Source organism: Bufo gargarizans, unplaced genomic scaffold (genome assembly GCF_014858855.1).
Source record: "Bufo gargarizans isolate SCDJY-AF-19 unplaced genomic scaffold, ASM1485885v1 original_scaffold_1398_pilon, whole genome shotgun sequence".
In the NCBI taxonomy this organism is placed as follows: Eukaryota; Metazoa; Chordata; class Amphibia; order Anura; family Bufonidae; genus Bufo; species Bufo gargarizans.
The window spans coordinates 275,772-290,136 of NW_025334339.1; the positions used below are offsets into that span (position 1 = coordinate 275,772).

At 40.5% G+C, this 14,365-nt stretch overlaps 1 protein-coding gene across 5 annotated transcripts in view; it reads left to right on the forward strand.

Moving 5' to 3' along the window:
- The window catches only part of NTF3 (neurotrophin 3), a 140,470-nt gene that overhangs the window by 99,465 nt on the left and 26,640 nt on the right, over positions 1–14,365 (forward strand). For 4 of the 5 annotated variants that reach the window (XM_044274027.1, XM_044274026.1, XM_044274025.1 and 1 more), the window contains one exon: positions 802–1,744. The exons of the other annotated variant lie outside the window; for it this stretch is intronic. In XM_044274027.1, the coding sequence (XP_044129962.1) occupies positions 823–1,602 (780 nt within the window). In that variant the 5' untranslated portion in view covers positions 802–822 and the 3' untranslated portion in view covers positions 1,603–1,744. Of the gene's footprint in view, positions 1–801; positions 1,745–14,365 lie in introns of those variants that run through there. 5 annotated transcript variants of the gene reach the window in all.

Consider the following 14,365-nt stretch of genomic DNA (forward strand, 5'->3'; position numbering starts at 1 on the left):
TGAGATGAGCATGTTTTGTTTTTTTTACCCCTGATTAACGGTGAACACGGCATCTGATGGGTTCGCAGTTCCCCATCATTGCACCCACTACATTAAATGGTATGCAATTTTTGACTAAATAATTCATAACAAATCGAATTTCTTTGCGAAATTCGGCAAGGCAGCGAAATCTAATACAATTTTTTATAATTTTGCCCATCTCTAATGGCGACAATAAGCTTTCCTGTATATAACAACTTAAAGATCTAATTATTATATGTGTCCTAATATGGTAAAAAAAAGAAATCCAGGTCTCTACAATCTCAAGACCCATACCTGCCCTTCGGTTATGCCTTGTATTGTAGCTCAGCTTCATTGAAATAAATGGAGCTGATATACAATACCATAATGAACCGAAGTGCAAGAATGTTGCTGCTTTGTTGCTTGACACCCCATTATAGGTATCTGCGTGGGCCCCAGCTTTGAGGCCTCCAACAATTGGACTTTTTTCACCAATCTGGTGGTTAGATGCTAAATGTAGATAACCCTTTAAAGGAATTGTTCATCTTTAGCCTTTCCATCCATGTGTAATAACATTTCTACCCAGGTTACTGTATATCTAGAATATGGCAATTTCAGAAGTAGAATTTTTATATTGCCAAAATTTCATAGATAGGTACCCACAAGTATTTACACATCCTGACTTACAGGGCGTAATGCAAACAGGTGAAAAAAACAAAAAACTGTAGGACTATAACACATATCTTACATTGTCTCTATTTCTCCTAAACTAAACTAATTCTGTGTTTTTTTATCCTTTAGATCTTACAGGTGAATAAGGTGATGTCCATCCTGTTCTGTGTGATGTTTCTTCCTTATCTTTGTGGCATCCACGCTACCACCATGGATAAAAGGAATTTGCCAGAAAGTTCTGTAAATTCTCTATTTATTAAACTCATGCAAGCAGACCTTCTTAAAAATAAGATTCCCAAGCCAGTGGTCAACACCAAGGAAATCAAGCAGCAAAGTACAATACCAAAAGCAGAAATACTTGACGTGGACATGGTTGACAATGGAAAATCTGACTTCCAGCCAGTCATCTCAATAGAAGCCGAGCTGTTTAAGCATCAAAGACAAAAACGCTATAACTCACCACGTGTGCTTTTAAGTGATAGTCTTCCCTTGGAACCACCACCTTTGTATCTTATGGATGACTTTATTGGACACTCTTCGTCTTCCAACAGAACCTCAAGGAGGAAAAGATTTGCAGACCACAAAAGTCACCGAGGGGAATATTCCGTGTGTGATAGTGAAAGTTTATGGGTCACAGATAAGTCGAATGCAGTTGACATTCGGGGGCACCAAGTAACTGTTTTGGGTGAAATTAAGACTGGAAATTCACCCGTCAAGCAATATTTTTATGAAACCAGATGTAAAGACGCAAGACCTGTCAAAAATGGGTGCCGAGGCATTGATGACAAACACTGGAATTCTCAATGTAAAACATCCCAAACTTATGTCCGTGCATTGACTTCAGAAAATAATAAACTGGTGGGTTGGCGATGGATAAGAATAGACACGTCTTGTGTGTGTGCATTATCAAGGAAAATAGGAAGAACATAGCTTTGACTTTTCACTATATAAATTATTACTTTAAATTATATAATATGCATGTAGCATATAAATGTCTATATTGTTTATATATTATAAGATGTTCTTATTTATTAAATTTCAGTAAACATATATAAGCTTTATCTCCTCTCCAGATGGATCTCAGAAGAAGTCTGTGCCTTCTTTCAGGGCATTGTCAAAATTTCAAAACATACACATCTAATTCTACTGCGAGCAGTATATAATATGACCCTATGAAACCAAATCTATATGTCAGTATTCTTCCTACAGTATTTTCATGCCACTGACTCTTTCTAAGTAGACTTTTGAAATCCGACTATATCAGAGATATATAAATTGTATGAACATTATATTCAATTCAATATATTTTACCTCAATTAAAAGAAGAAAAAAATAATATTTAAAAAAACTAACTTGTTCAATTTCAAACAAATGTTGAAATAAGATCCTGGTGATGTTATATGTGACTTTAGTTTGTTTCTTTTTGTATATATAGGATGTTTTTATCGATATAGACATTTTGTTCTTATCTCTGACATTTTTCAAAATAGTAGCCCATTGGTGTCCACAGAAGAGAAAGAGCACCATAGCAAAGATCAAAATTATCCCCATTATACTATTGGGTTTTGCCACCCAGGACAGAAGCACCTGTTGTTTGTTTTCCCCTCCATGATATCTCCTGGTCTTTTGGGCCAATTCCTCAGGTCCTTTTGAGAGGGGAGTTCTGTACGGTCAGGATGGGACTAGCCAGGGTGGAACTCCTCTGTAAGAGCCACATAGCATGGCGTATCTCTATCGTATGTACACCCTTGTAGCTACCCAAATTAAATGAAAATTTCTATCACATTTGCAATGTAACGGGTCATGTTTTACTGCCAACTTTATTTAAGCTACCTTAGAACTTAAACGGTATATATACTCTACTGAAAGTGGCATCACTGCCAGTATATGTGACAAGAGGATATTCTGCATTTCTATTTTCTACCAGATATGTAAATTTGAAAATATCTACAGTAGATCGTAGTAAGCCTACATCTGTAAAATATCACGTATGCATGATGTTGGCACCAAGACACGTAAATCATTGGAGGTCCTAGAATTATCCAGATAATTGTAATTGCATTTATTAAGGTGCATTCCAAATTGTCCTATTCCTTTTTTTTATTATCCCTATCAGTTATTTCCAAATCGTATTTACACAAAGTCAAAAGAACTGTATTCTTCTATGGATGTTCCAAGACCATAACATTAAAGTGGTTGTCCTCTTTCGATAATCCTTGTTGTAAGAGTATCTTCTAATGAAATCGGGTTGCTAGCAATAATCCTTAATTTGTAAGGGAATCTAGCAGTGAGTGTTCCATTTCTGAAGCATTGCCCTCTGTCCACTTAACTCAAGGGGCTGTCTGTATGATGTGTAGACATGCTGGGTCCTCCAGAGTAAGAGATGATGTCTGTATCCACACTTCCCCCTTGCCAATAGATGAGAGACCTGAATGGAAGCCATTATTTTGCTAAGCAAAATTACTTAAGCTCTAAACAACCCATTTAATCTATAAGGATTTTGATGCTCACATAAACGTTCTTAATCACCTATCCACAACACCAGTAATAACTGTGCTACTTCCAAAGAAACTGTGTGTAGGACGTTTAATAGTCCTTTCATTCTAGGATATAGCAGTCTAACTGATGGATTCTTGCAGATATTATCTCCCACTATTTCTCAATAACCAGTCAGTTGATAAGTAAAGGCAGAATTCCCATTGAAGAAACCTAATGCAAAAAGTAAACATAGATGCAAACTATCCAGATACCCCTGAGAACCTAAAGGAAACCTGCAGTCTATGGGACTCTGCTGCCCTAAAGCTTCCACATAGTTCTTCTAAGGAAAGGCAAATGCTCTCTTCATCTACCTACAACCATAATACTTAATATTTATTATAACTTGAAAGGTATGAAACATGTTCAGTACATAATTGGCACTATATGTTGTGTTATTTATACAGCCAATACTGTTGTTAGTAGTTTTATGGTAGTCCCTGACTTGGCAGAATTGTAGAACATGTGCAATTGCAAAATATAGCAGTGCATATACTCAAGATCCAAAGCCATGACTAGGAATACTACAATGTGCACAATCATAAGTGGTGAGGATATAGGACAATGTAGAGAGTGCTCCCCAGACTCTTCTATCTCCCAGGTTATACCATTACTTACAGCACCCTACATTCCTGTGAAATCATAAAATGAGATGGAATAGCACAGCATAAAACATCACAGAAGACAAAGTCATGTCTCTTAGTATCAATTTTGCATATACTTGATATAGAAAATTGACCTTTTGAGATTTTTTGGGAAAAATGAAAGATATTTTTAAATTTTTACTCCAGTTTGGCTATTGAATGAAATGACCAAAGTTATGCAAGAATATTCTGTTTTTCACTCATGTTTCTGACAGATGTTTTGTGCAGTTCAAAGCTTAAACAAAATTTGATACATCCTCCAAGTAGCCTTATTCAATATGTTTTGTATTATTTTCTGTATGAAATAAATGTGTCTTTTGATATGGAAAGATCTTACTTAATCTCAGTGGTTTGCCTGAAATCTCTAGAACAACCGTTTATAGCTAGATCCATCTATCTGTCTCTATCTATCTCATATCTATCTACCTATCCCTTATCTATCAAAAATTTATCTATCTGTCAATCTATCTCATATCTATCTATGTATCTATCTGCCTATCACATATCTATTTTATGTGTGTGGGGGAAGGTGGTGCTAAATCTGAAAAAATTAAGGTGGCATGCTACTGAACCAAGTGCAGTGACCCTTTATTTGGCACATTTATTTGGCCATTTTGGCCTAGACAATTTTGCCCAGATATTTATGCAGAACCTCTTTGGAAATTCCAAAAGCTAGGTTTGAAAATGTAGTGAACATAAGCATATATTAATATACATGGTTGACAAATGGCTGAAAAAATGTTTCTTTGATGTCTATATATCTTAGAAATAACCTTCACTCTACAGACACATCAAGCTATTCTGAAGGAAAAGAAACAGGAACAAATATGAAAATCATCTACTACTAAACATTTTTCTGTTTGTGAAATGATCCAGTGGCGCCATTCATGTGTAAGGTTTCAAATGTCATCTATAAGTTTCCAAGAGCAGTGATGCATAAGTAATTTGTACCACACGTTCACAAAAATGTCACCAACGCCATAAAGGAAGCTTACATTAAACAATAGGCATCTTGTTGTGAAGTCACCATTTGTCATTTGTTGCAGTGTCTTAATATAGTATGTGGGTTTGGGAGAAAGGGTTGGATTCAGCAGTTCTGTGTTAAGCAAGAAGAATACATTGGAACTAAGAGTTTTGCTCGTTAGTTTTTAGATATTCTACCACAGAACCACAGCTGAACAAGTAACATGGGTAATATATTTTCAAATACAGTGAAAATCAACCAGCCCGAACTGCTGGGCCCTTGCAGGATGTCATTTATAGTAATTATTTTTTTCATAGGGGATTCATAGGGCCACCTTCAAGGGCATCTGTCAGCAGATTTGTACCCATGAGACTGGCTGACCTGTTGCATGTGCGCTTGGCAGCTGAAGGCATCTGTGTTGGTCGCATGTTCATATGCATATGTGGTGATATTGCCTAGAAAGATGCAGTTTTTTGCAAATGGGCCTCTAGTAAAAACAGGGACGTTTCTGTTACTCCTAGAGGCTCCGCTCTCTCTGCAACTGTCACACCCTCTGCACTTTGACATGGCCAGGTGTGATCACTTTTACACTGCCTGATCCTGTTAATCAAAGTGCAGAAGATACAGCGGTTGCAGAGAGAGCTGAGCCTCTAGGTGTAATGGCAATTCCCCCTTTTCGCCTAGAGGTTCATTTGCATATATTGCATAAAACTTCACTTTTCTCAGCAATGTGGGCAGATATGAACATGGGACCAACACAGATGCCTTCAGCTGCCAAGTGCACATGTAACAGGTCAGCCAGTTTCATAGGTACAAATCTGCTGACAGATGCCCTTTAAAACACTAGGGTCTACATAGAGTGCCTAAGGTGGCAAGATACCCTTCTCTGAATGCTAAGCCCAAGGGCAGAATAGCACTATTATAAGGCATTCAATTAAACATGGCAAACATTTTTTCGTGTATTATGGATTCAATATGATAAAGTGTTCACATAAAAGATGGAAGCCCTCATAATCATGTGCAGGAAATTAAATGAAATAATCTATAATTAGAAAATAAAAACAGATGAGAAGACAAGATATGTGTTGCTACCTGATTTTTAACTGGCAGAAATAATTATAGGCGGCACATTCCCTTTAATACAATAAAATAATTACATTGCAAAATGAAACAAAATAAAAAAATATATAAACTTAATAATAATATGCAATTTTGAATACAGTAAGGTCTGTAAAGAACAAAGGCTGAGGCAAAAACATTGCAAATTCGTGTAAGTCAAAAGTTTAAAAAAATATTTGAAATTCCTTCCCCAATCAGTGACACATTTTGGAAATGTTTAATGAAATGGAAAAAAAAACAAAAAAAACTGAAAACAAAACTACAAAGCGTGTAGCTTAGAAAGCCCATTGTTCTAATATGGATTGCAAACATTAATCCAAATGATACAAAACAGATGGCAAGCACAGAGCTTTGTTAGAATTGTTTATAGGAAGGCTATGTGGTATTATTGGCTTCCAACAATCTTTTGTCAGGCTCCAGTCTCCTTTCTGTACTCGGTTTTATGTTACAAAAAGCATAAAAGCTATCATTAACCCCGTGGAGGCCGATGCACGGTGACATGTGACCTCAGCATTTCACAGATATCACTTCACTTCAGGAATTAATTCAGAGGATTTTCTTCATAACATTACCACACTGTGTCCAGTTACTGGAGAGTAGATGGAGGCACCCCAGATGTTAAAAACTGCAACTCCCAGCAAGATTAACCAAGCAGTAGTTTGGAACACATAGTTTTGTGATACCATGTTGACAGTCCACATTGGCTTCAACAAGTACCATAAAATTCACGGTAAATATAAAGGGGCAAGGCATCAAGGTTGGTAGAGGCTACTGGGTAATTTTTTTAATGTCTCCTCTGCAGTGATCACCTTATATAATATGACACTCATAAACTGGATATAAACATAGGAGCCATCATCAATAGATCATAATCTAAGGCACATGAGGGCAGCTTCACTGTGCCATGATGTCTTCTGTTGCATGAAGGAGGAGGGTTCTGGGAAGTTGCCCACTGTTCCTTCCTAGGATTTAGTCATGATTTTTTTTTTTTTTTTTTTAATGACTGCAAAATGTTAAAATGTCTCCAAGGACAAATTTATGTATAAATCACTGCGTTAAAGAGAGTCTGTCATCTCCATAATTGGTTTTAAAGTAAGCATACCACCATGTAGGTGCCATGAAATATAACCGTACCTTTCTTGTGAAAAGCTTCTTTTTATTTTTATGCAAATTAGATTTTCAGTGCACCGTGGGAAGGGCCTCTCTATTTGGTAAAGCATGACTCTGCCATAATACTGCCCAGCACCACTCTTCTTATTTGATTTACAGTCACTGAGATTTCAGGACTAGTAGCGATAATACAGGGGAAACCTGGTGCACTGAGCAGAGTGCAAGGAAAACCTTATTTTTATAAAATGTAGAAAAAGCATTTCTCAGGACTAGATTAATAAAGATTTTCACAAGAAAGGTATGTTCATGATTTGGGTCAACTACCCTATATGGTGGTATGCTTACTTTGAAATGATGAGATTCACCTGGAATTTCCACCAGTGACACAAAGAGTCACATAACTGTGGTTTTAGTGGTAGGGTGACCTCCCAAGCAGAACTTTTTGCTTTGAAAAAGGAAGTCACAAGTTTTGGAAGTCACAAGTGAAGCACCTGAAATCAGTTGATTACATAGAGGAAAGAGGACAACCTATCAAAGATCAAAATGGCACCCATTTTCATTGGTCCACCTTCTCTACTACTAAGGATAGGGGGAAAGGGGATGCAAAGGAAGTGGGTCATCTGGTTCCAGGTTGTTGGATGTGCAGGGTATCTGCAATTTGGTTTGTAATGTTTGTACTGTTTGTAATCATAATATAATATACTGTACACCTGTTCTCTAAGCATGAGACAGCTATGGCCAGAGTTAACCATCCTGGCCCAGCCCTCTCTGGATTGTTGGTTTTGGGCTGTCCCCACCCTTTCATTCCAGAAGTTTCAGAGTCAGTCTAGTTATTGAGAGGGAGAAGGTAGGAAGCAGACTCCATGTGCTCCTCTCCCCCAGATTTCAGATTCAAGCCCTGAAGCCTCCAACACCTCCACAAGCTCTAAGACATGAAAGCAAGAAAGAACTAGAGGAGGAGGATTTGAATGGCTACAGCGAGAGACACAGAGAGAGAGAGTTAGAGACAGAAAGTTAACCCAGCATAAAGCTTTCCAGACCCTGCTGCTGCAAAGGAGAAATAAGTTAAGGCACCCCATGCACCCCAGAATAGTGGACACTACCCAGTTGCCAGAACACAGCTATTAGCCAGAGATCCTTGTGACAGATATGTTAACCAGAGTTATCGGAGGGCCAATGTCATACTCATCTGCCTAGCTCATGCTTGGGCATATGGGAGGATTTTTCACCATGTAAAGAGATTTGCTGGATGTACTGTACTTCAACTTCTATCCTGCACACAGTAAAGTAACTTTTGTTAAATTCAACCTGGCCTGGTCTCTAAATCTCCAAACACCACATGCTGGCCATTGCATTTCCATAACATGCCCTGCTTAGCACCAAGATGGACATTAACACCATGGGCACCCCTGAACTACCATCAGGCAGGGAGCCCACAGCTACAGGGAGTGACCTGAGGGGAAAAAAAATGGTGACCCTCATTTACTGCACTGACCCCAGGGAGCTAGAGTCTGAGGGAGTACACCAAGACACATCATTGTGAGGGACACTGTCACTCTTATCCTCTACTCCGGCTCCTAAGGAGCTCACTGTAGATGCATGAATAAGCAGCATGGATGGTGTTCTCTATTTGTTTTTTAACTTTAGGGCCTTATATCCGTGGACAACATAAATCATATGTTTAGTTAACATTTATGTATGCATAAAAATATCCTATAAAGGATTATCTAATTTTTACAATATCTTCTTATTAGAAGGCACCTGAAAAAAAGATGAGACCACCAGTAATCAGCTGTAACCTGTGTGGGAACACAGCAGCAAGTATTCAATTTCCACATAGCACACCAAAGGGCAAAAATGTCTATTGTCTATGGTGTCTATTAAAATCAGTAGTATGTAATGAAGTGGTGAGTCGAGTCCTCCAGATAGCTACTTGTGTGGGGATTGAAAATGAGGTCTATTTACTCAGAAAAATACTTTTTTTTCTAAGCTAGAGAACCCCTTTAATATAATATTATTATGCCTGGTTTAGGTAAATGCACAGTCCTAGTCCTCTGCCTCCCACTCACATAACCTTCCAGTTGTCTCTTCTGTGTAACCTATATCTGCTTTTCTCATCATCTTGTGTTTCTTTCTTGTGAATTGTGTCGCCCTGCATATACCAGAAATCGGATATTGTGGTAATATCAGAAACATGCACCTGATTCCTAAAAATCTGGAACAAATTTTTCCCGCTGAAATTAAATAATTTTCTAAGAGAGCAGAGGGAGGCTTCAAGTTTTCTTTTAGCATGTTGACCTGTTACCGATTGAAGAGATTTCCAAAATATGTCATCATTTCATCGGGATCCAGATTGCTATCTTTATAGAGCTGTAGTTGAATGCAGGCCGGTGCTCAATTTTATAAGCAGATCCAGATTATCCGTAATATATGCTGGATTACAGGGATAACAATCAAATGAATCAATGGGAACATTAAGACACAGAAGAGAAAGTTTGAATTTGTGGATAAAACAAAACAATTGTTATTAAATTATATAGAATATTCCACCCTGTTGTGTAGAAAAAGTTGGTACTAATTTTTTGAAATATGTGGGATCAGCATAGGTATCACGTTATAGCAGAATTGCTCCAAAGTATAGTTGAGGGAACACTGGGACATTATGTGTCCAGGGTGCTGGGTAAGATGATTATTTGCTCCCGTAAAGGAAAGCTCAGCTATGTTGCCTTCCTAAACATTTAATGTGATGTAGCCACATCTGTCCTTATCTGTTTCTCTGATGTTTCTATTTGGACCATAACCTCAAATGGCTGCATATCCATACATTACCAGACTTAGATGCTCTTCAAATGCTACCTAAATTACCAGTCACAGATGACCTTCAAAACTAAACCCCAACTTACCTCCTGAGCTGGGCTTCCTCTTTAATTCTGATATATATTATATACATATTATGTGCTGCAGAGGTGAGGGAAGCTATGTTTCATAGCTAAAGTGGCTCTGCGGATCAAAGTGATCTTGCATCAATGCATCAGTGTATAATAAGATTTTCATTTTTTTTAAAGACCTTATTGAAGTTTCACATTATTGAAGTTTCACATTGATGAATATTAGTGTTGAGCAAGCATGCTCAGCCGAGCACCAGTTCGGCTCGAGCATTGCGATGCTCGGCACATTGCGGTGTTCAGCTGAACACCGCGTGTGCTCGAGCGCAATGCTTAAGTTTCCTCCCCGCATGTTTGTTGGCTGCTATGCAGAGGTGAGGGAGGCTATGTTTCATGGCAAAAGTGGCTCTGCGGATCAAAGTGATCTTGCATTTTGGATCAATGCATCAGTGTAGATTAAGATTTTCATTTTTTTTAAAGACCTTATTGAAGTTTCACATTATTGACGTTTCACATTGATGAATATTAGTGTTGAGCGAGCCTGCTCGGCTGAACACCAGTTCAGCACAAGCATCGCGATGCTCAGCACATTTCGGTGTTTGGCCGAATACCTCGTTTGTTCTGCGCATGTTTATTGGCTGCTGCGCATCCAATAAATATTCGGGTAAGTACTGCCACTCACTGTAATGCCATAGCCATGTTGGTCACTGGCATTACAGTGATTGGCTGGCAGGAACGCGTCATTGGGTGCTATAAAGCACGTGGTTCGGCTCAGTCTTAGTCAGGGAGAGCTGTGCTGTAGAACGGACATATAGTGTAGGGAATTGAATAAAATGTTTTTCTTAGGCAGGGTTGGAGTTAGAGACCCAAAAGTCCTTTTAAGGACTATTGTTGTATCTGGCAGCAATATATATTTTTAGCGCAACCTGCGCTAAATAGCTTGCAATTGTTTGGCCGCTGCACTACATCTCCTGTGTAACTTGTGTGCAGCCTAAAAATATCTGTGAAATCCAGTGTACTTTTTCTGTAGATGCTGCAGAAAGCGACATTATCTGCGCTACATCTCCTGTTTAACGTGCGCGCATACTAAAAATATCTGTGACATCCAGTGTACTTTTTCCGTAGACAGTGTCCGCTGCGAACAGTGACATTACCTATGCTACATCTCCTGTATAACGTTTGCACATCCTAAAAATATCTGAGACATCCAGTGTACTTTTTCCACAGACGCTGCGTACAGCAACATTATCTGCGCTACATTTCCTGTTTAACGTGTGTGCATACTAAAAATATCTGTAACATCCAGTCTACTTTTTACGTAGATGGTGTCCGCTGTGGATAGTGATATCACCTATGCTACATCTCCTGTATAACATCCTAAAAATATCTGAGACATCCAGTGTACTTTTTCCACAGACGCTGCGGACAGCGACATTATCTGCGCTACATCTCCTGTTTAACATGTGCGCATACTAAAAATATCTGTGACATCCAGTGTACTTTTTCCGTAGACGCTGAGGACAGTGACATTACCTGCGCTACATCTCCTGTATAACGTTTCCGCATCCCAAATATCTGTGACATTGACTGCAATTTGTTCTTAGCCGCTGTTTACAGCAGCGCCATTACCTGTGAAACCTCTCCTGTATAACGTTTCCACATCCCAAATATCAGTGACATTGACTGTAATTCTTTCTTAGCCCCTGTTGACAGCAGCGCCATTACCTGTGGTACCTCTCCTGTGTAACGTTTCCGCATCCCAAATATCAGTGACATTAACTATAATTTATTTGCGCACACACTTTAAAAAACTGCGCTACTGTACGTGTGACATAAGGGACGGGGAAGTGGCCGTGCTGCTGATGGAGCACGCAGAGGCCGCGGACCTGGTCGCGGTGAAACTGTGCCTGCTGGCAGAGATCAAAAACACACTCATCCACGTTACCTAGCTTGATGTTCTAGTTCGCAGGGTGGCGCAGGACATTACTTTCAAAGTCAGACCAGTGCGAGCAGGTGGTCCGCTGGATTGCAGCAGATAATGCTTCCAGTTGGTTAAGCACCACCCTGTCTTCCACAAAGTCCAGTCTCAGTAGTAGTGATGGACGAACATACATTTGATGGACGATCAAATGTTGGAGAACCACTAGTTTGCGGCAGGCCCCATTGACTTTAATGGCAGGCGAACCTGAAACACCTTTAGGTCATATTTACAGCCACCAAATACTTACTAGAAGTGCACAAATAGTCCCACAAGATGGACAGTGACATACCAGAGGGGGATCATTGGCAAAAATTCCTACAAAAAATATGTATTTTAATCAGGGGACGTTTTTATGTGTCTTAAAGGGAAACTCTCAAAAATGTGCCCTGCTGCAGCCTAGAAATTTTTTATTTTAGGCCACGGGAGTACAGGCCTAAAAAATAGGCATTCATCTGACAGAAAAGAACTTGTGATTATGTGGCTGGATGTACATAAGGCGGTCACTGGATAAAAATGTTACTGTAGGCCACTGGAGTAGAGGCCACAAAAAGAGCCTTTTATGCCGCTGTATATATATAAGACAAGGACCATTCTTTATTCTCCGTGGTGGTGGATATGTGTGGGCTGGCATAAAGAAATTCAATTACACGTGGTCGTTACAGGTGTCGAATTTCTCCGAGATCAATTCCTCATTAATTTTTAGAAATGTGAGGTAGTCCACACTGTCATGAGCTAGGCGAGTGCGCTCACGATCCCCCCAGCTGCTCCTTTCGGACAGGACACTCGACGAGGGGCAAGCCAGGAGTTCCATGGCAAATTGTGCCAGGTCTGTCCACAGGTCAAGCCTGCACACCCAGTAGTCCAGAGGTTCCTCGCTTCGCAGAGCGTCCACATCGGCTGTTAACCCGATGTAGTCGGACACCAGGCACAACAGCCGCAGTGCAGCATAGCAGCGTCTCACCTGGGACCTCGAATAGATTCTGGGGAGCTTCGGGGGTGGCAGCAGAAGAGGCGGTAGCAGTGGAAAAGGAGGAGTCAGCCGAGGAGGAGAAGGAGGATGGAGTAGAAGGAGGAGAAGAAGAGGCAGGCCTGCATGCAATTGGCGGTAACACCAAATCCACAAGGGAGCCATGGGTTACATGCTTGACAGCCGTCAGAAGGTTCACCCAGTGGGCAGTAAAAGCTATGCACCTTCTCTGCCCCTGTTTGCTATACCACGTGTCTGTGGTCAGATGTATCTTGGCACCGACACTGTGTGCCAGAGATATATTAACTTACCACTGAATGTTTGGGCTACGGAAGCCTGCCTTCTGCCAGAAGAACGCGATGACGGCTCAGTGGTAGGTGGAGTGGAGGACAAATGGGAGAAGAGAGGAGAAGGAGAAGAGGCAGGACGTGGAACGCCGGGAATGTGGCTTTGTGGGTTCTGACTGCGTTGCTCCCACTGAGCTTGGTGACGGGAGGCCAGGTGCCTTCTTAAGGCAGTCGTCCCTAGGTGAGTGTTGGGCTTAACGCAACTTATGCGTTGACAGCAGAGGCTGCAGATTGCAACATTATTGTCAGCAGCTGACATGTAAAAAAAAATCTCACACTGTGGAGCCATGTGCCGGTGTCCTGGAAGTGCCAGAAGTGACCGTGCATGATGGATGGCTCGCTCCAGATACATTTGTAGTCTGCTTTTTGCCTACTGTGCCCTGCGAACTTTGCCTGCTTCTCCTCCTTCTCTCTCTCTGTTGCTCTGCTCCTCCTGCTCCATCATCGTCACCTTCACCACCACTGACATTTGAGATCTCGGAGTAGGCAGCAACAGCGGAGACCTTCCTCCTTGGACTTATCTGGGTACTGTCGTCAGACCGCTGGGTGGCGACCGTTGCTATCTCCTCTTCCTCATCCGATGTCAAGAATGGCTGTGCATCAGTAAGGTCTGAGAATGAATGGGAAAATAATACCCCTACTCGAGTGGAGGGGCTATGTTGGTGGTGTATTTGGGGGTGCACACAGCAGAGAGTGAGGAGGGTGCAGAAGCGGAAGGCTGAGTGAGCCAATCAACCAACTATGGTGTGCCCTTTGAAGTAATCGCATGCACCTTCTCCAACTTCCCACTTAGGGTCCAGCCTCGTGCACCTACCCAACCCCTACCACCCCTGCGGAATGGCCTGCCTCTTCTTCTGCCTGTCATTTTCAAAATGACCCTGTGCCTAAGTCTTTAGAGAAGAGCAGTATTTGTGGAAGCAGGTATATCGCAGGCCTCAATCAATATTTGGTGGAAACGGGTATATCACACCCCTTAATTGGTATTTTGTGGAAGCAGGTATATCGCAGGCCTCAATCAATATTTAGTAGAAACAGGTATATCAAACCCCTTAATCAGTATTTTGTGGAAGCAGGTACAGTAGATATAAAAAGTCTACACACCCCTGTTAAAATGTCAGGGTTCTGTGATGTAAAAAAATGA